Source organism: Sphaerodactylus townsendi, linkage group LG15, assembly GCF_021028975.2.
Source record: "Sphaerodactylus townsendi isolate TG3544 linkage group LG15, MPM_Stown_v2.3, whole genome shotgun sequence".
Classification (NCBI taxonomy): Eukaryota; Metazoa; Chordata; class Lepidosauria; order Squamata; family Sphaerodactylidae; genus Sphaerodactylus; species Sphaerodactylus townsendi.
Genome location: NC_059439.1, coordinates 21,568,316 through 21,591,069, shown reverse-complemented (window position 1 = coordinate 21,591,069; position 22,754 = coordinate 21,568,316). Strand labels below are relative to the sequence as shown.

General features: G+C 42.0%; 1 protein-coding gene, 1 long non-coding RNA gene and 1 pseudogene across 2 annotated transcripts; 1 reads left to right on the top strand and 2 right to left on the bottom strand.

The window, feature by feature from the left end:
• Positions 1-894: 894 nt before the first annotated feature.
• On the bottom strand, positions 895-3,153 carry LOC125444941. The gene is made up of 3 exons (XR_007246256.1): positions 3,061-3,153; positions 2,529-2,555; positions 895-921 (listed from the first exon to the last, which is right to left on the bottom strand). It is a non-coding gene; the product is annotated as an uncharacterized LOC125444941 (long non-coding RNA).
• Positions 3,154-4,207: 1,054 nt separating this feature from the next.
• Positions 4,208-9,123, bottom strand: LOC125444052 (butyrophilin subfamily 3 member A2-like). The gene is made up of 4 exons (XM_048516491.1): positions 9,057-9,123; positions 7,447-7,803; positions 5,266-5,550; positions 4,208-4,272 (listed from the first exon to the last, which is right to left on the bottom strand). Exons 1-4 carry the CDS (start codon positions 9,121-9,123, stop codon positions 4,208-4,210), a joined length of 774 nt encoding a protein of 257 aa, XP_048372448.1.
• Positions 9,124-18,813: 9,690 nt separating this feature from the next.
• On the top strand, positions 18,814-19,787 carry LOC125444051 (annotated as a pseudogene).
• The last annotated feature ends 2,967 nt before the right edge of the window (positions 19,788-22,754 follow it).

Sequence of the window (22,754 nt, the reverse complement as noted above, 5' to 3'; positions counted from 1 at the left end):
ATATCACTCTATTAAACCAGAAACCAGGAAACAAAAACTCATTAAAGTATCTTCCACATAGGCTCATTCTGCACATGCAGAATAATGCACTTTCAAACTGCTTTCAGTGCTCTTTGATGCTGTGCGGAATGGCAAAATCCACTTGCAAACTGTTGTGAAAGTGGTTTGAAAACGCATTATTTTACGTGTGCGGAAGGGGCCATAGTTGTTTTTCCACTACTGATGCAGCTGCAGGTAAAGCACAGCAGCAATACAGCATTTACATGGCAGTTTTCCCTACAGGTCTCCTGCCCCAGTCTCCCATTAGTAGCTACTTCCCTCTTCCTTAGACCACCAGGGCTTTTGCAATTTTAAAATCAGTGCTAGAATATTGTTACAGCAAGGTTCTGTTGCAACTATAGATTCAGCAGGTTCTCTGAATTCCCAGCTTTCATTTTTCTAAAAGAAAGTCTATAGTCCTTTTGATTGCAAATATATGCCTTTTTCCTTATATTTCTTCAAGGGAAGAGGATCGCAATTCACTTTAAAAAAAATGAAAGTAGATAATTCAGAGAATCTGATAAACCTAATGTTAAATGGCTTATCGACATAATGATATTGTGAGGCCCCTGCCATATTCTGCCATCCTCGGCAATGCCTTTATACTGGTTTCATCTTTTGGCACTGTCGTGTCCTCCCAGCCTTAGGAACGGGCGCCACCAACATGGAATTTTTAAGCTGTCTCTGTTTAGATATTGGGATGCTTCAGGTACTCTTCATGCTCTAGGGGGAGACCCCCTTCCACCTCTACAACAAGATCCTATTCAGAGCCCTTCAGGTGAAATGATTCTAAAGAGGTAAAGTAAATAGACATGCACACACAGGAATATGTACATAATTTGAGAGCTCCTTTACCTGTTTTTAATTTATTCTTCTTATTTTCTGCAAAAGAAAAAATGCATTTCCCCATTATTTAGGTACTTGCTTAATGTTTTTGACCGAAACTACATTTTACACCAAATGTACTGTACTGCAAACAGTTGCCACAATTGTCATTACCCCCTCTCCTTCCGAGATGATAGAAGACAAGTTGTTTAGCTATAAAAGCTCAGGGTCCAGTCTTAGTGTCTGGAAGTTCATTCTCACTGAACCCAGACCTAATATACACAAATATAAACCACACGTGTAGTAACAGTAAAGCTTTCTTTTCTCGATGGCTCTTCTTCACCTAGAATTTGAGATTCACATGATGGAATGTTCCCACATGAAATAATGTTCTCATGCAAAAAAAAAACCCCTAGCATAACAAGAGAAAAGACTATACCTAGACATTCCTTCATGACATCTAATTGTTTTGTATAGTAAAATATGATTTTTGATCAAATAAACTGTAGCAGAAGAAACATATGTGTCCAGTGATGACAGATTCTATGAGATGAGTGTCTACTGCCCTACCTTTTACTTATTATTAGCTTTCACTTGGTTTTTTTTTTTGCCATCAAGTCACAGCTGATTTATGGCAACCCTATAGAGTTTTCAATAGATGTTAGGAGGTTTTTGCTGTTGCCTTTCTGTGCATCACGACCTTGGCATTCCTTGGAAATCTCCCATCCAAATTCTAGCCAGAGCTATGCTTAGCTTCTGAGATCTGGTGTGATCAGGCTAGCCGGGGGTTATCAGAGTCAGGCCCCCAACTACAAAATATTTATCACTCCGAGATAAATCATGGTTGAATTTTAAACTAGGCTGATCTGAAGAGGGAGGCTCTGTTTGAAAGAAAAGTAAGCATTCTTTGGATTGTCTTGCAGTCTGTTCAATTCAAACTGCAATTGTTCGAGATGGGTTATTTTAGGCAGCAACTGTTATTCAAGCTTAATGCTGAAATCTAAAGTTCTGAACAAATCCAATTTACAGACAAACCTGGGCTAAAGGAAAGACCTCAATAATGATGCCTATTCTATATTTAAAGGTTCTTTCTAAGTAGCTGATAGATCAGAGTAATTCTGATCTATCAGGTCATCTCTTCGCAATGGAACTTGGGACTCCACAGGAAAGTTTTAATAAGAGGTGTTCAGTTTAATGGAAAGCATTTTGCTTGGGATTTTCTAACTTCTAAATAGCTTCTAGATTTTGCTGATGCAGTTTACACACTGGGAGATGCTACCATCTATTGGAAAAATGATAAACATTAAAAATTGAAGATGTACTATGAGGTGAACATCAGGCATATTCAACTGAAATTCAATGAAATAACCAATTAATTTAAACAGTGATTTAGGAGGGAGAAATTTGTTCCATTTCCCTTGCTTCTGCTTTTATTGTTGTAAAGTTGTAAAGTTTATTGTTGCTTTTACAATAAAAGCTGTTGTAAAGTGAGAACCCCAAAACAACAGAAAATATAGAGGTTCTAACATCCCTACAGATATTTAATTACTTCTAAGCAACAGGGCCTCAAATTGCTCCTTACCCCTCTACCATTAACACTATACCAAATGTCCCTGTCCTTAAAATAAAAATTGTTGTATGAAATGTTTGTGTTAATTACTCACCAGATTTAGATACAGTCTGATTACTCTCTGAAACAAAATAGAACAAATTATCAGGGGACGCATGGCTTAAACTGGAATTGAAAGCATAATTGATCCCAACTATTTTTTGTAGAAGAACGAAGACATTGTAGAAGCCCATCTTGATTTATGTTATGTTTATTTTATTAGATGTAATACCCAACCCTACCTGGCCAAAGTTGGGTTCAGGGCAGCTTACAAACACAATGTAATAACATTTAACAAGCATGCTGGCTTTCATTTTGGTTTTGTGAACTGCCAAGTATATCTTGGAAGGGGTCCTAATTTTGTAAATCCATTAATTCAAGAATACATAGTTAAGATCAAGATGATTAGGCTGGCTCAAATAGTTTGAGCCATTCTTCAGCGAACAATTTATTTTAGACAGTTTAATTGGCATGCATTTCTTCTCTACATCTAAATGCAACACTTATTTTTATAAACATAGACCTGCAAAACAGAAGGCTTCTACAATTTTCTTATTTTACCCAAATAAGAAATTCAGCATACTTACTTCTCAGTTTATGCACTGCAAAAAGAGTAATGCCCAGGAAAAGCAATAAAATTACTATAAAGGGAAGAAGCCAAGGCGAAGTAGTAGGATAAAACACATCTGAAAAACACATTCCAAATTTGGTTATAGTTTTCTTATTTCTCCCCCAAAAAATTTCAAGTTGCAAAACAATATGAAACTAGGATTATTCCGATGCCACAAGCCTCGCTCTTCTCCCCTCCCCTATTTTCCACATGTATTCTTTGAAAGAACCTCACCCAGGTATGTGGACACTAAGGCCCTTTCCGCACAGGCCTAATACGGCACCCTGGGGACAGCAAAAACACCATCCCCAGGGAGCTGTTCGCATGGGGGGCAGCTCCTCGCAGCCACGCCACCCTCGCTTCCCACCTCGCTTCCCGAGCGAGGTTTATGAAAAACAGCGGCTTCCAGCCACTGCCGTGCAAACGGCAGCGGCTGCAAGGCGCCTCCCCTCCCCCCCTGTGTCCGGTCGACCTACCTGCTCTGTGACCATCCGGCGCATCGCCAAGGTTTAGGGACACGCCCCCCTGCCCTGCGATGTCGGAGCGATCGCGCAGGGCAGGGGGGCATGTCCCCTGGCCTCGGCAATGCGCCAGATGGTCGCAGAGCAGGTAGGTCGACCAGATGATGGCGCTTCACGGCACCGTCTTCCCCACCCCAACCAGGACCATTCATGCGAACAGTCCCGGGGGGGTTGGGTTGGCATCATGTACACCGACCCAACCTCCATCATGGCCGTGAGGAAACGGTCTAAGATAGTAGTGCTGCTCCAGCCATACCTTTCCTGCTTCTCAGCAGTTCGTAAGACATGGAAGTTAGAAAAGAGAAGGAATCTGTCAAGACTACTTCATCCATTACCCAGCTAATGAGTGGTTTGATGAAGCACTTCTGGACAAAACTGAAAAATGGGGTCACCTAGGTACACACCTCAGCAAAGTCTACAGGCATCCAAAACAGAGTATAAGATGTTTTTCTATGAAGCATTTATGTCTAAAACATTGTGAAACAATGTCTAAAACATTGTGGCATTTTTCACTCTGACCTTAAGTTGTAAGAAAAACCCATCAAGTTGGCAAGATCCTTGAGGGTGGATTCCCTCTCCACATACAACCACTCAGATAAAGTATTACCCATTCCCATAGCTCTTAATCAGGGAGGGTGAGAGAATCAGGAATGGTGAGAGAATCAAAACTAGGAAGGGAACAAAAACTAGGGGTTCATGAGCCAAAGTTCACTTTGTCAGATGGGGTGTCCAAAGAAGTGAACTTTGACCCACAAAAATTTTTCCTTGGGATATTTTGTTGTTTTCTAAGGCTCAAATTTTGTTCTTCTACTGCAGACTTCACATGGAAACCCACCTGAAAATACCTCAGAGTGGTATTGTCAAATAGTTGTATGGAAATCAGACCAAGTGCCTGACCATCTGTTAATTTTTATTCCACACTGCTGCCTCCTCCAAAGAGGCAATTGGGGGTGGAGGGATGAGAAAAACTCCTCTTCTGAGAAAACCCATCACTGGGAATGACTTACACCACCCTTTTTGTGGCATATGTTTATGCAACAAAACGTGGCATTCCTGGGCTGAAACTCCCCCAGGAATGCTGCCGAAAACCCATGCTGGCACAGGCTACTGTAGCACAAGAGCACTGACATGCATGGCAGCTTCCAGGTTTGGGTGCCATAAAGTTGCACAACACCCTGCTGCCAGCATAATAGCCCCTCCACAGGCATATTTTCCCCTTATACTGGTGGAATGGGCATCTCCATCAGCACAACCCCACACTGTTTTCAAAATTCCATTTGCCCCCACTTTGGATTGAACTCTAAGTGTTCGGAGAAGATCGGGTTTGAATTCAGTCAGTTTGTGCCTGCAATCTCACCAAATTCCCCTCCTTCCTCTCCCTGCCACCACCCCACAAAGCTTTTGTTCATGCAGGTTCCGCAACACTCCAGTATAGCTTTATTTGGTGTCTAAAGGGTATCTTTCTTTTCTTTTCAACAGTAGAAAGTCTGGTTGGAAATACCCCACAGTCTGAATGAGGTTGAACCTACTAATGCCTGTTGCCAGATGGATTCATTTTGTGGCTGGTTCTTGGTGAGGATGGTACACTAAGCAGGACTGTAGAACAAACCATATGTGATATCATAGCCTTCTACCAAACACTTTGCCCTGTCTCTACTCACCTGAGATCAGGATCCTGGATTCACTCTCCAGCTGCAAGGCACTGCTGATGATTTTGCAAGAGATCTCACTGTCAACTCCGGGCTGCACTATAATGTAACTGGAAATGCTGAAGGTCCCAGCTGGGGTCTCTGTGGTTGTGGTATCAGATTTCTCAGTTCGGTTTTTCCCTTTGCTGTCCAGCCAGACAGTCTGAGATTTTGGATACCAACCCTTAGAGTTGCAAGTGAGGCCAATACCTTTGCCCTCATAATGCTCCAAGGAAATGGAGGGCTCTTCTCCTTTTGCTGCACACAAAGGAAGACATGTTAATTTTCTACTGTTTCATATAGTAAAGAATCTGTCATAAGAAGCAAAATGGAAACAGGACCGAAGAAAACCTCCACTGAATGAGAACAAGAACTCATCTAGCAGAACATTCTTGCTTCCTACAGTCAGAAGGATAGCAAGGGGGGAAAGCGCCCCAGAATGCCCCCACCTCACCCCCGGAATGCCCTCACCACACACCCCACAGGAGTGCACGCCCAGTATGTCACGCACCCTGCCCCTGCTCCCTTGGAGCTACGCCTCTGCTTACAGTGGCCACACAGATGCCGTCAGAAAGTCTACAGACACATCATGAAGGCAGAAGCTCCCTACTACTGCTACCCACCTTCCCCACCCCACTCCCAGCAACTACTGTGGCTTACTATCTATGAAACATAACAGTTAAATTTAGCCATCATCATAGCTAGTTAGCCATTGGGTTATGCCTTTTCCAGTTTCCTGAAAATCAGACAACTTCTAAATATTTGAGTCTGTAAATGAATGAAATGTATCTGTAACCCTTTCTTCAGCTTCCTTATTATGTTACATACATTCGGTCATTGAACATTATAGCAGGAAAAGAAATAGTAACCTTTAGACTGTTCATCTTACAGTTTAGAGGAGAGGCCTTCTCTACGCAGGGTAAATAATTGCACTGTAGTAAATGATTCACAAATATACTTGGATGAATTATTAGGGATCGTGGTCTATAATACTGTGTTTGGCTTACTGCATCTTGAATCCTACTGTATAATTTTGGCTTCATGTAACCAGGAATGTTAATAGTTATGCTTTACTTCAGCTCCATTTTCAGACTACTGGTTGGTTCTACAACCCTAATCCTATTACATTGTTTATTGAATGTCCCATCCTCTCAACTGTATTGACTCACTCTGTGTATTTTACCTTGAGTCCAAGTGAGGAAGATAGACTATAAATAACATATAGACTATAAATAAGATTGTTTATATATATATATACACACACACACACATATATACAAGACATATATATACAGACACACTATATATATACACACACTATATAATGCATTATATATATATGTATGTATGTATGTATGTATGTATGTATGTATGTATGTATGTATGTATGTGTATATACACACACACACATACACACTATATATACACACAATATAGCATTATAATACTATAATGATATATTGCTATGGTCTACTAACTCTTCTCCATCAGTTGATAGAATTCACTCCGTTTTTTCTTTGTTTCTATTCCTGTCAGTTGGCAGGACAAGAATTTCCCATGTATTTGGCAGCACAGGTACTGTTCTGTTTGTTTAAAATCCTCATAAAACTCCAAAGGATGTAATCCAAAGAAGTAATATGATTCAGATCTCTAATGCTAGCATGTCCTGAGCAGGGATGATCACAAAATCAAATTTCATGATCAAATTCCGGCTCAGCTCCTAGTTGTTTCTTACAAATCTCTGCTTTTCTCTCTTGCTGCTCTTAGGTGAAGGGTACTCCAAGAGTAGGAACTTGGAGAATATGAGGATTTGTCTCACTTAAGGCTGTTTCCATCACCTATATAATGCAACCTATATTTTAAAAGAAAGGCTGAGAAGGTTAGGATCTTTCTTATACAAACCACGAAGGAGAGAAAAACCAAAGTGTTCCCCACCCATATCATAAAATCATGGTAGCAGCTAGGTCATCGTGCCTGGAGCTTGAAAGTCTGACGAAGGAAGGTTAAAGGGTCCCAGGGCAAGCCAGGACCTCTAATAGGATGTCATCCCTCCCTTTCATGAAGACAGAAAGCAGAGCCATCTCTGCCCCACAGGCCCTAGACTTCTCACTGCCCTCCTGATGGTTATCTTAGCACAATAAACAATCAGCTTACCCATCATATTCAACTGAATGACTGCCTGGTCATACCAGTTTTCAAGGCTGATCATGCAAGTGTATTGTCCCTGGTCAGAGAGCTGGCTGTTTTTCAAATTCAAGGACATGTTCCCTCTGCTAAACTCAGAGTGGAAGAGCTCTGTTCGACCTTGGTATCTCTTGTCCTGCGTTTCTACCTTCTTTCTTCCATCGAAGGACATCACATCAATTTTTTCTGAGGAACTGTCAAAGGTCCAGTGGACAGTGAAGCTGATACCTTCATCTACATTGGAAGTTGTTAGCTGGCATGGCAGGATTATGTCTTCTCCAAGAAACCCAATGACAGGGTTTGGGGGCGGAATGATTGCAAACTGACCTTCAGGGAGTGACAAAGGAAAAAAATCAATCTTAGGTGTGTTCCTTTCCTGTGCAGTGTTAGTTACTGACGAATTAGTTTTTTTTCGAGTTAGTTCATTACCATTTCAAACTATGTTTTCGAAATGCTGAACCGTGAAGGAATAGTTTACATTTACTAATACTGGATTGAAGTTTCTACTTTTAACCTGTCATTATGCCAATATGCGTAAAGGGGTGATATAATAATGCATTATAAAACTTATGGCTGGGAGCTCCTTTGATTGCCTGGCTAATGAGCAATAATACTTCTGTGTATATTTACATTTTTTCACCCATGGGAGGAACAAGCAGGGATTGTGTTCACTACCTCTGTAAGGAATACTATTTGAGTGTCCTTGCCACACTACACAGAACTAGGTGACAAGTATGTTAATAAGAAAACTATTTGTCTACATCTATATATATATATAAAGCTAACCATCCATTTGTTGGTGACTCCCTAACGCTGAAACGGCTGGACAGATCGCCCCCAAATTTTCACATGATGTCCCTCTCTGTTGCGGGCAGGTAATCGGACCTTCAAATCACCAAAAGTCCATACCAAATCACCAAAAGTCCATACCCGTACGTCTTTTTCCTGGCGCACCAGGCCATGAAGCTGACTGTGTTTAACTGTCACCCTTAGAATGTTTGTGCAGCCTGTCTGTCTGTGGCCTGAGGGCTTGGTATGAGGGCTTGGAATGTTTGTGCAGATGGGCAGAGATGAGCAGTGAAAACAGTAAATAGGTAATACTGTTAGGTAATACGAGTGGAAGTGAAACACATATACACTTTGCCGTGTGAGACGTCAGGTGGGGTTCCCCCACACACACACATGCAGGTAACTTTCACTCTCTGTGCTCACCCACTGCTACCACACAAAACACATCCAGCTCATCCTCACACACCTCACTCTGCCCTCCTTCACATCCAACCAACACTTACCCACTTCCTCACCCATATTCGCCACAGCTCTCTTTTACTAAAAGCAAGCTGGAGTTTGCCTTTTGATTCTAAGAAAATCCGCTCATGCACCCCATTACATTTCTGGAACCTGGTTAGAACATCTACTGTCTCACCTGACTCTTCTGAAAAGGAGAAAATGAACTTAATGTCAGTCTAATGAAGTTATGAGGCTATCTGAACAACTGCAGTTCCTCATCTCTCTGAGTTTACACATATCCAAGTGTAGAATTGCTCAGTTTCATGGTCTGCCCACACAAAAGTACTTACCTGCATATACCACATGAAACATTTGCAGAACTATCAAGATATAAACACGAGTTGATAAGGAGCACATGGATCAATAAAAAAGAACAGGGTTGTAGCTAGAAGACTCTCCCCGTATGCTGAGAAACAGAACAGGAGCCACTGTGAGTATACAAAGAACATATGTTATTAAATTGGTGAAATAAGTACTGAATTCAATAGGAAGTATGGTAAAACAATCTCATCCTCAGTATTTTCCACCAGAATCCCCCAAATATAATCTTTTGACATTCCTAGAGTACACTGCTGCTATTGTTTGTGAAAGTTCACACATTGCTATTCAGTTCTCAATAACTGCAAAAATCAAGGGATGAGTATCATGTATGAATGACCAATGATCAAACATCACAGGTAGAACAATACTTCATATCATTTCAAAACAATGAGTCTGCACGTATTGACCATGAGGCCTGCCTCTTTCGCATATTCAGGTGCCTTGATTATGTAAATGTATCAATTGTTGTCATGAAAAAAAGGTTATGTTCTAATTTACATGTTGTGCTGGAAGTCTGTCTATAGTGGTAGCTTATATCTTCGAGACCGCATCACCCCACATGTCCCTACACGACCTCTTCGTTCAGTGGAGGCCAATTTACTGGTGGTCCCTGGCCCCTCGATGATGCAGCTGGCCTCCACACGAGCCAGGGCCTTTACAGCTCTGGCCCCGGCCTGGTGGAACGCTCTCCCACCAGCTGTCCGGGCCCTGCGGGATCTCAGTGAGTTCCGCAGGGCCTGTAAGACGGAGCTGTTCCGCTGGGCCTTTGGAGGGAACAGCCGCTGTTGGTGCCCCCCCTTCCCTGGCCCATGATTGGGACTGTACCATCTGACGGGATCTGCCATTCCTCTCATGGGGGAAGGATTTAATGTCAGGTTATGGGGCACCACCTACACCCATATCTATACTTGGATCTTTATTTAAGAGTTAACACTTAGTTTTCGCTGCTTTTATAGGTTTTATCTACTGGTAATTTATGATGGTTTTATGACTGTATCTATTGTATGTTGTGCACTGCCCGGAGCCCCCTGGGGACAGGGCGGTATAAAAGTTGAAAGTATAAATAAATAAATAAATAAATACAAACATGCAAGTTTTTTGCTTGAAATTGTGTTATAAATAGTTTAATAAGTAAGTAAATTGCATGAAATCCGACCAGCTTTTTAGTACTAAAAAAAACACCAATAGGGGCCTCAAATAGGCTAGCCAGGAATCATGGGAACTACATGGACAAAAGTTATGTGGAACAGGGGCTAGTAAAAAAGAGAACTAGCCTAGGCTGGATCCAACCCCCTTATTCAGGCATGCCACCGAAGACATGTTATCTATGCCACAAAGATCGGTACTCCCTGGACTTGAAATACAAGCTTTGCCACTTGTCAGTGTGAGAAGATGATTGCAACTTTACATGCATTTCTAACATAAGAACCATTCAACACATTTTTAAAGAGAAAAAATCCAATGTACACTATATATAGATTGTAGTGTAGGTGGTATACAGGGTTAACGTAAACACCAAAGGAAGTAATCCAAAGGAAAATGGACCAGAGTTTCACAGATCATATTTATCAGAAATGTCTGTTAATGAAGTAGTGCTGATGGTTTAGTCCCATATATATTTATATTTAAAGAGGAATCTTTCAACAGTAGGAAATATAAAATACCATACCTGTCCATCTCTAAAAACTCCATCTACACCAGGCTGACCAGACGTCCCACTTTTGCCGGGACAGTCCCACCTTCAAACAATTTGTCCCGCGTCCCGCAGGTTATTTAAATTGCCCCGATTTTTGGGAGGCTGCCGCACTGCCTTCTGGGGTGCAAGGCAGTGCGGCAGCCTCCCCCGCGCATGGCCATAGGAGCACAGCCTTCTGGGGCTTGCTGTTTCCCGCCCTGTCACATTCGCGCGCGGCCGCCTACCCCCATCCCGGTTCACAAAGGTGACCATCTGGTCACCTTAATCTACACTGTACCCTGATTAGAACAAAACGCACCTCTCTCAACTACCTTTTCCCAATCCTCCAGAAGATCTCCTGTTCCTCACTTAAGCAATTCCCCCTTCCTTTCAGTCACGCCTATAGTACACACTACAGTTTTGTGCTAATTTGTGCCCTCAAGTCACTGCTGACCTATGACGACCCCACTAGGTTTTCAAGGCAAGGGAATATTTGGAGGGGTTTGTCACAACCTGCTTCTGCGTGGGCTGAGAATATTTGGAGAAAAGTGTCACTAGCCCAAGGTCACTTAACAGGCTTCATATGGAGGAGCGGGGGATCGAACCCAGTTGTTCAGATTAGTGTCTACCACTCTTAATTATTACACCACACTTGCTCTTCACATATTACAATGGAAACACTGTCTCAATGGGACACTGATCAAATCTAGGAAAAACATTCCTTTCTTGCCAACATAATGTGGTAGTAACACAAAATATAGCTTCTCTAGCTTTCCCTTGCCCCAAAGTTCACAAAACCAATACATTTAAGTTAACTGGTAAAATTGCTATAATATAGAGACTAGCTCATGGCTGAAATAAACAGAAAACAAATTGAACTAACTGGTATGCTGGGATTAATCTAATTTGGTCATGCAAAATGGGAATGGCAGCAAATCCACCTACCCCCATTTTTTTATTGCTACAAATCCTCGTTGTAGTGGTCAGTGACTAAGTTCATACTTTTAAGATGGATCTTTGCAGCAAGGAATGCTGCACCAGTGACTTCTGGTATCAAAGGATGTTTGTTCTTAAGGCTTGTATACCGGAAAAGAATAATTCAGTTTCCAGAATGAGGAAGGGGAGTCTCCCTCAACCAAACCTCTCACTCAACATTAAAAAGTCTGTTCTAGTTAATGGGAAAATCAATTTCAATTCTGGTTCATATTAAAAAAAAACAATTTCTTACCTTCCCAGAATATTCTGTTGCACCCTTTTGCAGCTTTGCTTCGCTCTGGTTTCTGATGGACTTTAACCCTTTTACAGGAAGAGCGTATAAATGATTATATTTGTTCTTTCATTTTCCCTTTACTAAATAGAGACAGAGTTAACAGCACACTTAGTTGTACAGTTTATATCCCTCATTCTAAACATGCTTGTGCCCAGTGGTGGGATCCAAAAATTTTAGAAACAGGTTCCCAGGGTGGGTGGAATTCAAAATGTGGCATAGCGCCAATGGGACTGGGCGGGGCACGATGGGGGCATGGCTGGGTGTTCTGGGGGCGGGGCATTCCTGGGTGGGGCTGTGGCAAGGACGCAGCTGCTGTGCTGGTCCTTGGGCGGGAAACGAATGCACGCAGGCGCAAGCTGCCACGCATGCCGGTGCACCTCCTGCTAGACTGCTTAAAGTTCTGCATGCTACTGCTGAGAGGAGGGACGTAACTAAGGCAAACATCACATGGCAAAATCACCAATTAGTAACCCCCTCTTGGCACACACAAATAATTAGTAACCTACTCTCGGGAACCTGTGAGAACCTGCTGGATCCCACCTCTGCTTGTGCCATGTACTAGATGGGCCCTTGTTCTGATCCAGTGGAGGTATTCTTGAGTCATGTTTCCAGTCTATCTCCATGAGAACTCCCTTATGTGAGACAGTAAAAAATAAAAATGTTATTTTTGTGCAACAAAAGGAGAGGAGCCTTCCATTTCCTTGGGAATGGGAGAGAAGAGGTGCAGGATTGGCCCAGTCCACCCATATAAGGCCACAACCCCGCCTCCTCCACTTGCTCACAGCTACACAACCCTGCCCATGTAGGACTGGATACTGGCACCTTCAGCTTCTTGGCAAGGGTCTGGTCTAGCAGGTGCTGGATCCCTCTGGGCGCACAAAAAGAAAATCCTAAAGGTAGTGCATTACATGGGGGCTGACCATGAGCCTTTTTACTACGCATTCAAGGAAGGTGCTGAATGCCTCAAAGCCCGCACAGGCTACTGAGCATAGCTTTATCCGCATACAATGGATTGTGGAACTTAAAACCTAGTAGGCAAAAATCGGCAGGATGGGTGGGCAAAAGGTGGAAGGCTCTGCATTTCTCACTTTGCAAGAAGGGCATGAGGACCAAATGATGGACACAACATGGTCCAGAGATGCATAGTGCATGGAGCATAGCATCATTAACAGAGGCACCTTTGGGGTAGGATAAATGATTAATCAGACAGCACTCCCTGGAGCCTTCTTGGGAACCACCACCAATGGCACGACTCTCAGATTCATTTGGGGGGGGGGTGCTCAGGAAAAGGACCAGTGACCCAGCCAGCCCCTGCACTCCTTAGACTGGATCCACCCCCTGACTCATTCCTGAGCTAAAAGGCTCATCAAGTGTTCTTTATTTCAAGGGACTGTTTGTGTGTAAGCAATGTAACAGAAAAGAAGAGAGGCACCATATATACAGAAAGCAATTTTAATGAAATTCAGTGCTGTAAATATACAGGAATATATGACACATCATCTTTGTGTGTCACAATCTTTATTTTGAGCCTGTAAATCCTTGAGCCAACCAGATCCTCCCCACAGTGAGAACAGTATTGGCGAAGCCACCAGGGGACAGGGGTGCGCAACGCACCAGGCACACCGATTCTGGTCACGTGGAGGTGGAAAAATCCCTCCCACCAGTAGTTCCCACCAGGCCCAGGCAACACAGGCAGGCTTCTTCGGCCTGCTCCTTTCCTAAAAGTAAGTGGGGTGGGGTGCTGTGGGTGTGTGTGGGGAGGCCGGGGGGCAGGGGGGCTGGGGGCCACAGGGGGAGCGAAAAAGCCAGAGTGTGTACCAGGTGCACTCTGACCTAGCTACGCCTCTGGAGAACAGCAACAGATCCTTAGTCAGAAGATTTCAAATGCCCATCAGCAGATGAGCCCAGGACCCAGACCATCCCTAGCCCACAGGACAAATTTCAGTATAAGCTTTTAATAGAACGTTGGCTCTGTTGGGGTCCCCTGCTACTTGAAGCATTTGATGGCACCCATGGATGGCCCCCATGAATGAACAGTATGTAATACAAGAGGCTAGTGTGTAGAGCTAGTTGGGGAGTCAGATGGGAACCCAAAGAATATGTAATTGATCCTGGAAACAATGGATTTAGGAAATGATTGGCTGAATGAACAAGGAAGATGAAAGCTGCAGAACTGGAGCCATATTCTATTTCTGATTGCTTTGAAGTTCAGGATGTGAAACATCTTCATTTCCTCAAGAAGTAATGGAAAATTGGTGCTGAGAACAGGAGCAGAAGCGCCATTGCAGTACGGAGCACCCAGACATGAAGAGGAATTGTTTGGCCTAGATCAAAAAGAGAAACAGTAGAGTGTTTTCCCTTGTTTGATTTCCTAATGGTTTGTTTATCTGATAAAAAACATCTGCTATGCAGAATAACAGATACAAAAATATTTAAAATAAACATAATTTGTATTAGAAATAAAAAATAAAAATAGCTTTAGCTTATTTTTTTAAGCATTCGTATTTGATTTTATTGCATATTTGGAAATAAAAAGGCCAAGAAGCAGAAAAAGGGCATTATCCTGCCAAGGTTAAGCACTTTCTGGGATTGTCCAAGTGAACACATACTTAATACACATATTTCATTTTCCCATTCCAAAATCAATGACCCTTTTTATTGCTTGCCATTGTCAGGCAAATAATATTTCTCTGGAAATTCTATTAAAATCTCCATTGCTTTTTCATACATTCTGATAGTGTGGCCAGGCCTGAGTTCATCTAAGTAGAACTGGGAGATACTGAGTGGAAAAACAGGTGTCTAAAGTAATAAATAATGCACGTGAGAGCCGTTGCAGAACTGGAGTAATGTTCTATTTCTGGTTGCTTTCAAGTTCAGGATGTGAAACATCTTACTGATGCTATTATTGAATATGTGGGTTGGTTTTGACCAGCTTTTCCACTCATTCTCACCCATATCCACTTTTTATTGCAGACCCCATCCCACAGGTCATTTGTTCATAGAAGTCTCAGGATTTCCAGCACAGACTTTTGGTGGTCTAAGGGGCTGCTTTTCCTGCTTCTTCTACCCGTGCAAAAGCTAGTAGAATAGTCCTCAGACAGATTAATGAGTATCATACACATGCATTTGCCAATGTAATTGTATCATCTTCTATGACAGGAACAGCCATATACTGAAATCATGCATCGAAGTCAAGAAATAGGCTAGAAAGGCAATGGAAATCAAGTACCCAAAATGGTGGAAGTGGCACTGAACACTACTTGACTTAGAGCTGTTCAGATGGAATGCCTTATGGAACGCCAAGAAAGCGAAGGGAAGGGCAAAGAATATGGAAAGAGAAAGCGAGGATGAAGAAGTTGGCAGCTGATGGGTGAAGAAGTTGCTGAAGAAAGACCTGAGAGAGAGCAAAGACAAGAGTAGAACAACACATATAAATGCTCATATTTCATAAAAGTCTAAAACAATAACATGAAAAAGAAATCTAAGGAATTTTAACAGAAAGAGACGGAGAATGGAGGAAATATCTGACATCTACCCTTCAACAGCAGATAGCAGGAGTAAGAGTAGATTGGGATTTACGTTTGCTTGTGTTTTGCAAAATAAATGTCTGACATATTTTCATACATGCTGGGAAAAGACAGTTGACCTAGAAGTGCTTCAGATCCATTGAACTGATTCAGTTAAAAGTTCTGTGGATAGACAGACTTAAGGCTTAGAAGATGATACATTCAAAACCCAAAGGCACTCACCAACAGACAAATGTTTCTGCTCGCCATGATTACCTAGAAATTTAAGAAACAGCGGTAGACAGTATCAAAACACTGTGACTCGTTAATGACCCAAGAATATTGTATGGGTAAACAATTTCACCAATAACCTTTGTATCCAAATGTATGCTTTCCAAACCATTTTTGGGGAAAGTGATGTAAACTATTTCCTCCCCCAGCCCCAGTTTCCTTCCATCAAAGAAGAAGAGGAGGAGTTTAGATTTATATCACCCTTTCTCTCATATACGAGACTCAAAGGGGCTTACAATCTCCTTCCCCTTCCCCCCTCACAACAAACACTCTATGAGGTGGGTGAGGCTGAGAGAGCTCTGAAGAACTGTGACTAGCCCAAGGTCACCCAGCTGGCATGTGTACACAAGCTAATCTGGTTCACCAGATCACCAGATAACCCTCCACAGCTCAAGTGGCACAGTACAATAGCATTCAGGGGCTCTCAGTCCTTTTATTCAGTAGAAATAATCATTGGTACACTACCTAAAATTGAAATTCTTGATCATTTCAGCAGTCTTACCTGGCAGAACAACCAGTTCCCATTTACCACTGAGTATGGAATTCTTCTCCTGATTTTGACTGTTTTTATGTTGATACCCACAGGAATATTGGCCTGCACTCCACTTGGAGACAATAAATGTGTAAACAGCACTATGAGATTCGGCTCTGTGGGTTGCAATAACATTTCCATCTTTACAGAAAAAAAATTTGGTGACAAGGATGTTTGATGGACACATGCATCGTACAAAGATCCAGTTTCCTACTTGGGGTGAAGTTGCATTCAGGAAAATCCCGGGAGCAGGAAGTTTGCCTATAACAATTAAAGGAAGTTATGTAACACTAGAGCAGGAGAATGTTCACAAATCACAGCAATATGAAGGACTCCTGGACATGTTCTATCATGGAGAGGCTCACAGCAGATTAGTCCTTTCAAAGACTAGCTAAGCAGGGTTGGCCTTGACTAGTAGTTGGATGGGAGGCCTCCAAGGAATACCAGGGTTGCAATGTGGAGACAGGTAATGGCAAGCCACCTCCCAACATCTCTTGCCTTGAAAATCTTTGGAAACATCAAAAGTCAGTTGTTATTTGATTGCACTTCCTCCAACCACTAACTAGGCTTTTGGAGTAAATAAGTTTGGAAGGGTGAACCTGTATTTAGGACTCCACTGCTAGTCATTTAGTTCTATGGAAGTAGGATAATTTTTCACCATTAATTTTGTCATATTCATTTTGTTTTTATTACTCTTTTTTTAAAAAAAAAGTATGATTGTCATTGTTGGGATTCCTCTTTGAACAACTGCTTCAGATAAGTGACACATTATAAGAATAATTTGTTACTATTTCCATTTAAACAATGGATTAATAGCATGCCTACATCTTTCACATTAAAAAACTACATTTCCCTTCTAAAATTCAGCATTTATTTCAATAATAAGTGAAGGAAGTTTTAAACAAGTGGGGCCTTAGCTTTTGGAGGGCCTTATTATTATTATAATTATTGTTAATATTATTTTACATTTTCCTACATATCAGAAGTTGTGGTGCCAGCTATCAGGTGGGACATATTAGTGAAAACCCAAGTGAATGTATGCTGCCCACACCCTATTCCTTTCTCTCAAACACAGAATGACAGCTAGGGATAGAAATAGCAAAAACATGTAGATATATAGTGTTAAGAATAACAATAAAATACCACAAGACTGCAAATTATATGCCATCCCCTTTTGTCATCTCTTATTCTAAGACGTACCTGTAGATCTGCATAGTCCCAAATCCATATCATCAATACCTTGACCCCGACAGCAGAGAGTTGCACACAGACCATCTGCAATTTTATGGAGAGATTAATTGGGGTTTGAAAAAATGAATGCAATGAGCATATTTGGCTATTCATGAGCACCTGAAACATAATGTTTGCTAAAGTCTTTTGGGCTGTGAAAATTGCTTTACGTTTTTCCCCCTTGCACCCTCGAGTTGTTCAACTGAATGGGAGTAAGACACATGGTGTAAAGGATGCTATTGTACAAATCACTTAGCAAACTGATGCAGAAAATAGATATGGTTTAGTCAATATGTTTGTGCATGAAAGATGAGAAATAAGAAATATATAAAATCTTTCTTTTCTGATTTTTTTCATGCTGTTCTTGTAAACACATGCATACAGTCTATCAAGGTCAGTATTTTGTTCTTTGATGGGCAGCACCTCTCTGGGATCCCAGATAGAGGTCTGTTACATTTATATAATGTATTACCTTCTTAACTGAAAATGCCAGCCATGGGACGTGGGATATTCTCAGTGGTGGGATTCAGCCTATTCGCACCTATTTGGTAGAACCAGTAGCTAATTTTTTGTCCAGTTCCGAGAATGGTTGTAATCCCACCACTGAGCCCTTTCGGAACTGGTTGTTAAATTCTTTGAATCCTACCACTGGATATTCTGCATGCAAAGCAGGTGCTTTATCACCAAGTTTGTTTATTTATTTATTTATTTATTTATTTATTTATTTATTTATTTATTTATTTATTAGGTTTATAGACCGCCCTCCCCCGGAGGGCTCAGGGCGGTGACAGTTATGCTCTCTCCTTGCATTAGAACATCTTTATTTCATAAAGCACAATTCAGTGTCAACTGGTTGCTCTTAAACGATGATGTTTGGTGCGTTTGGTCCTCTAGATCAGGAGTCTCCAAACTAGTAGCCCGCAGGGCACATCCAGCCAATTACAAGATTTCATTTGGCCTGCAAAAGCCAGTTGTGGAAAAGCCTCCCACAAAGCCTTGCCAGAAAAAAACCCAAGTCCAAGAGGCTTCCTAGCTGCTCCAGCAGTAACACTGAGGCCCCTTCCGCACACGCAAAATAATGCGTTTTCAAACCACTTTCACAACTGTTTTAAACTGGATTTTGCTATTCCGCACAGCTTCAAAGAGCACTGAAAGCAGTTTGAAAGTGCATTATTCTGCATGTGCGGAATGAGCCTGACTGTGATGTGGACTGGATCAGTGAATGGAGCACCAGTGGGAACACCAGAGACTCACAGCAGGCCAAAAGAAGAGACAATGCAAGCAGAATGAGGTTTGTTGGCTGGGGGAACAGAAAGAGAAGGAGCAGAAGACGCAGAAGGTGGAAAAGGGGGAGGCAGAGCACTCAGACTGTGATGGCAGCACAGACAGTGATGTCCCAAATAAAAACAAAATGGGGTGACTCAAAGCCCCATCATCCTTGGACTCAAAAGTGGAGAAAGAGGCGAAGAAGCAGCCAAAGAAACCGCTGTCAGGGATTGTGGGGAAGCCAGAGGAGAAGAGGGCCCAAGGAGATGAGAAGCCATGGCACAAAGCACTGAGAGTAGAACAAGGTAGGGAAAAGCTCAATCTGATCTCTGAGAGAGAAAAACCAACAATTGACATAAAACTCCAAAAGCTGCACACAGAGGTCAAGTTTGCTCTCAAAGTCGATAACCCAGGCATCAAAGGTGTGTGAATGCATTCAAAGGTTTGCAACTCACCTCTCATATCTTCCAGAAACACATGTACATGGTGGTCACGCTAAAAAAAAATCCATCACTACAAGGCAAAGATGTGATGGAGAAAGAAGCAAAAGTGTTACATGTGCCTGAGGTCCTGGATCCTAAGTTTGAAGGTTGGAGCAAACCTGAAAGTTAACCAAACTGGTCTGGAGAAGAACAAGGGAGGAGAAGGTGACGAGAGAGACAAAGAAAAGCGGCCCGAAGGAAAAATGTAGAATGGAAGAGCACATGAAGAGAACAGTTCTGATCTCCCAGCCCCTGTTCATGGTGAGTTGGCAGCCCAGAAAGGAGGATGCACAACAGAAAATAAGGATAGTGATGAAGACTGGACTTGCATGGACCCAAAGACACCCACAGTGAATTGCAAGACTATTCCAAGCTGGACTGGCCAGCAGCAGAGCAGGAGAGGACCCATGCCAAGTCTGACTCTGCTGACATGGACAATGACAGCTGAGTCTACCAGGACAGCCTCGTTGGAATTGCCATGACACTGTGGCACCTAGAAACTCAGCCGGTTGCCTAGCCTTGTGTTTCAGAAATGCTTCTTCAAACCATGTGATAAATGACATCTTAGGTTCTTCCTCGAATCTCTTCCCCCATTACCTGCCCATGCTCTTTCCTACCTCCATCCTCTGTTCCCACCTCCCTTAAACAGGGGTTTCCAGGAGCAGCAGTGGCGTGGGAGGTTAAGAGCTCGTGTATCTAATCTGGAGGAACCGGGTTTGATTCCCAGCTCTGCCGCCTGAGCTGTGGAGGCTTATCTGGGGAATTCAAATTAGCCTGTACACTCCCACACACGCCAGCTGGGTGACCTTGGGCTAGTCACAGCTTCTCAGAGCTCTCTCAGCCCCACCTATCTCACAGGGTGTTTGTTGTGAGGGGGGAAGGGCAAGGAGATTGTAAGCCCCTTTGAGACTCCTGCAGGAGAGAAAGGGGGGATATAAATCCAAACTCTTCTTCTTCTTCCATACTTTTCAGTATGAGGGCTTTTCATTCATTTAAATTTTAGTCATTTATTTCATTAAAATGATTTTTTATCAGCCCATGAATATGTGCATAATATGCAATACGCCTCTTGTACCCCTGCTCCAGATCACAATGAAGATAAAAGACAGAAATGCTGAAAAGCCAAAGTTCCTTTTCAAATTCCCCCAGTTACAGGTTGGAAAAAACTGATTTCTCCTGGTATGCACAGCTATCCTGTTGGTCTACATACAATTGTGGCACCTTTCCATGTATCTGTAAGATAAGAGAATGCGGAGGTTGGCAATGTATTGCACTGGGGAAATGTTATGCTAAGACTGAAAACAAACAAAAACAAGGGGGACTTTAGTTACAGAAGAAGGCATTCAGAAAAAATATAATTCCAGGGAAGATCCTTAAGTCACAGTGCATTCTTAAAGAGAGTTATTCTAATCTAAGCCCATTCATTTCAAACTGGAGCAACTTTGCGCAGAATTGCTCTGTTATCCAATGCTCTGTTCTTTTTTCTAAGAATTTTCATCTCATCGTCATCAGCTAAAATAACAAATAACTTATTGAAAATACTCATAGTTCAGGCTCTATTAAGACCCCCTTGCCATTATTCTCCAGGAGTAAAAGGAAACCCATCCAGAGAGCCATGAAGTGCTAACTCCTATTCTCTATTCTGAGCCTTCTCCAAAAGAGACAATGCCAGTAAGAAACTTACATTACTTTAATTTCAATATTCTCTATTTATAGGATTTTTTTTCTACGCACACACACACACACATGGTGGGGGGGGAAGAGAGAGAGAGAGAGAGAGAGAGAGAGAGAGAGAGAGAGAGAAAGAAAGAAAGAAAGAAAGAAAGAAAGAAAGAAAGAAAGAAAGAAAGAAAGAAAGAAAGAAAGAAAGAAAGAAAGAAAGAAAGAAAGAAAGAAAGAAAGAAAGAAAGAAAGAAAGAGTGATACCTTTTGCTAGAGAAGCCCTGAAAAGAACAGTAGGGATGTGATTTTCCCAAGTCTTTTCCAAAAGACAAGAAAGGCGCCTCACTCCTTCCTCCTACTTACAGGAAAGCCAGAAAAGGTTCATTGGGAGCAGAGTCGAATTATCAGTCCTGCAGAGGAACTGGTCCTTTCTTTCCTGAGTCTCTCAGTTCTTTTGACTTCACTCAAGAAGCAGCCGGAAGTGTGTCTTCTGTTGCACAAGGGGCTCCATCCACTCCTGCACCACACACGCACACACACACAACTGCAGCTGCACATAAAGACTTCAAGCCTGCTACAAAAGTATTTGTAGAGGCAAATGCTATGTCTGTGGAAGGTTCACATTGCAGGAGGTGTACCATTTCCTCTATCCATTGCCAGTTTCCTATTATACCCCCTCCCCTTTACTGGACCACATGAATGCTTTGTGAGTTTTTTAAAATAAAAAATCAGTATTGTGCGATTGCATAGCAATGTTAGTTTAAAACAAAGTTTGAGAACCTAAGAAGAGCACCGCTGGGTCAGACCAGTGATCTATCTAGTTTGGCATCTGTCTCACACAGTGGCCAACTAGTTCCAGTGGAAGTCCAACATCAGGGCATAGACGCTGAGGTCTTCCCTGATGCTGTTTTCTGATGGCAGTATTTATCAGTTTACTGCCTCTGAATATGGAGGTTTCCTTTGATCACCATGGCTAGTAGCCACTGATAGGCCTATCTTTCATGAATCTGTCTAACCCCCTTTTAAAGCCATCTACTACTGCTTCCTCCGGCAGTGAATTCCACATTTTAATTACTCCTGACCCTTTAAATTTTAAAAGGGAAAGTGGGTCTTAATGTTACCATGTTGACATGTTCTTTTCTGCAGGCTTCTTCCTGCCATTGGAGTCATAAACACCAGAGCATGCCTTCTCGGTTTGAAAATATAACAAGAAGGCAGGTGAGCTCCTGGATTCTCACAAGGCTTGGCTGTCATATTGGTCATTTGCTCCCCAACCATCAGGGGGCTTCATTTTTTAAAAAAGAAAATGGCAAATAATATTATATCAATGTAGTAGTATTCTGATATGTCTATTGGGTTCCCTGCATTCACAGCTTTCATTATTAATTTTTTTAAGGTAGTCAGATTTTTTCAAAAAAAATGAAAAAATGAAAAAATTGCAATTGTTCAAGATTTTCTTTTTTATTCTGAAGCTCCATCATCAACCAAAAGAGAGACTGAAACCAAGAAATTAGAAGGAAATTGTGACTGGCAGCCATGAAGGAACTAGAAAAGCCTAAGAAAGCACTGTGGGAGATCAGGAGCCAGATAATGCCCAATATGGTATTTGCCATTATAGTGTAAAAATGTGACAAATGTGAAGAATAAAAAATACATAGAGGACACATCCATAAGTGGCTATAACAATGAAGGCTAAATTAATCTCCAAGGTTCATAGCCCAAAGGGGATGGTTTGGACCACTGTATCTTTTTT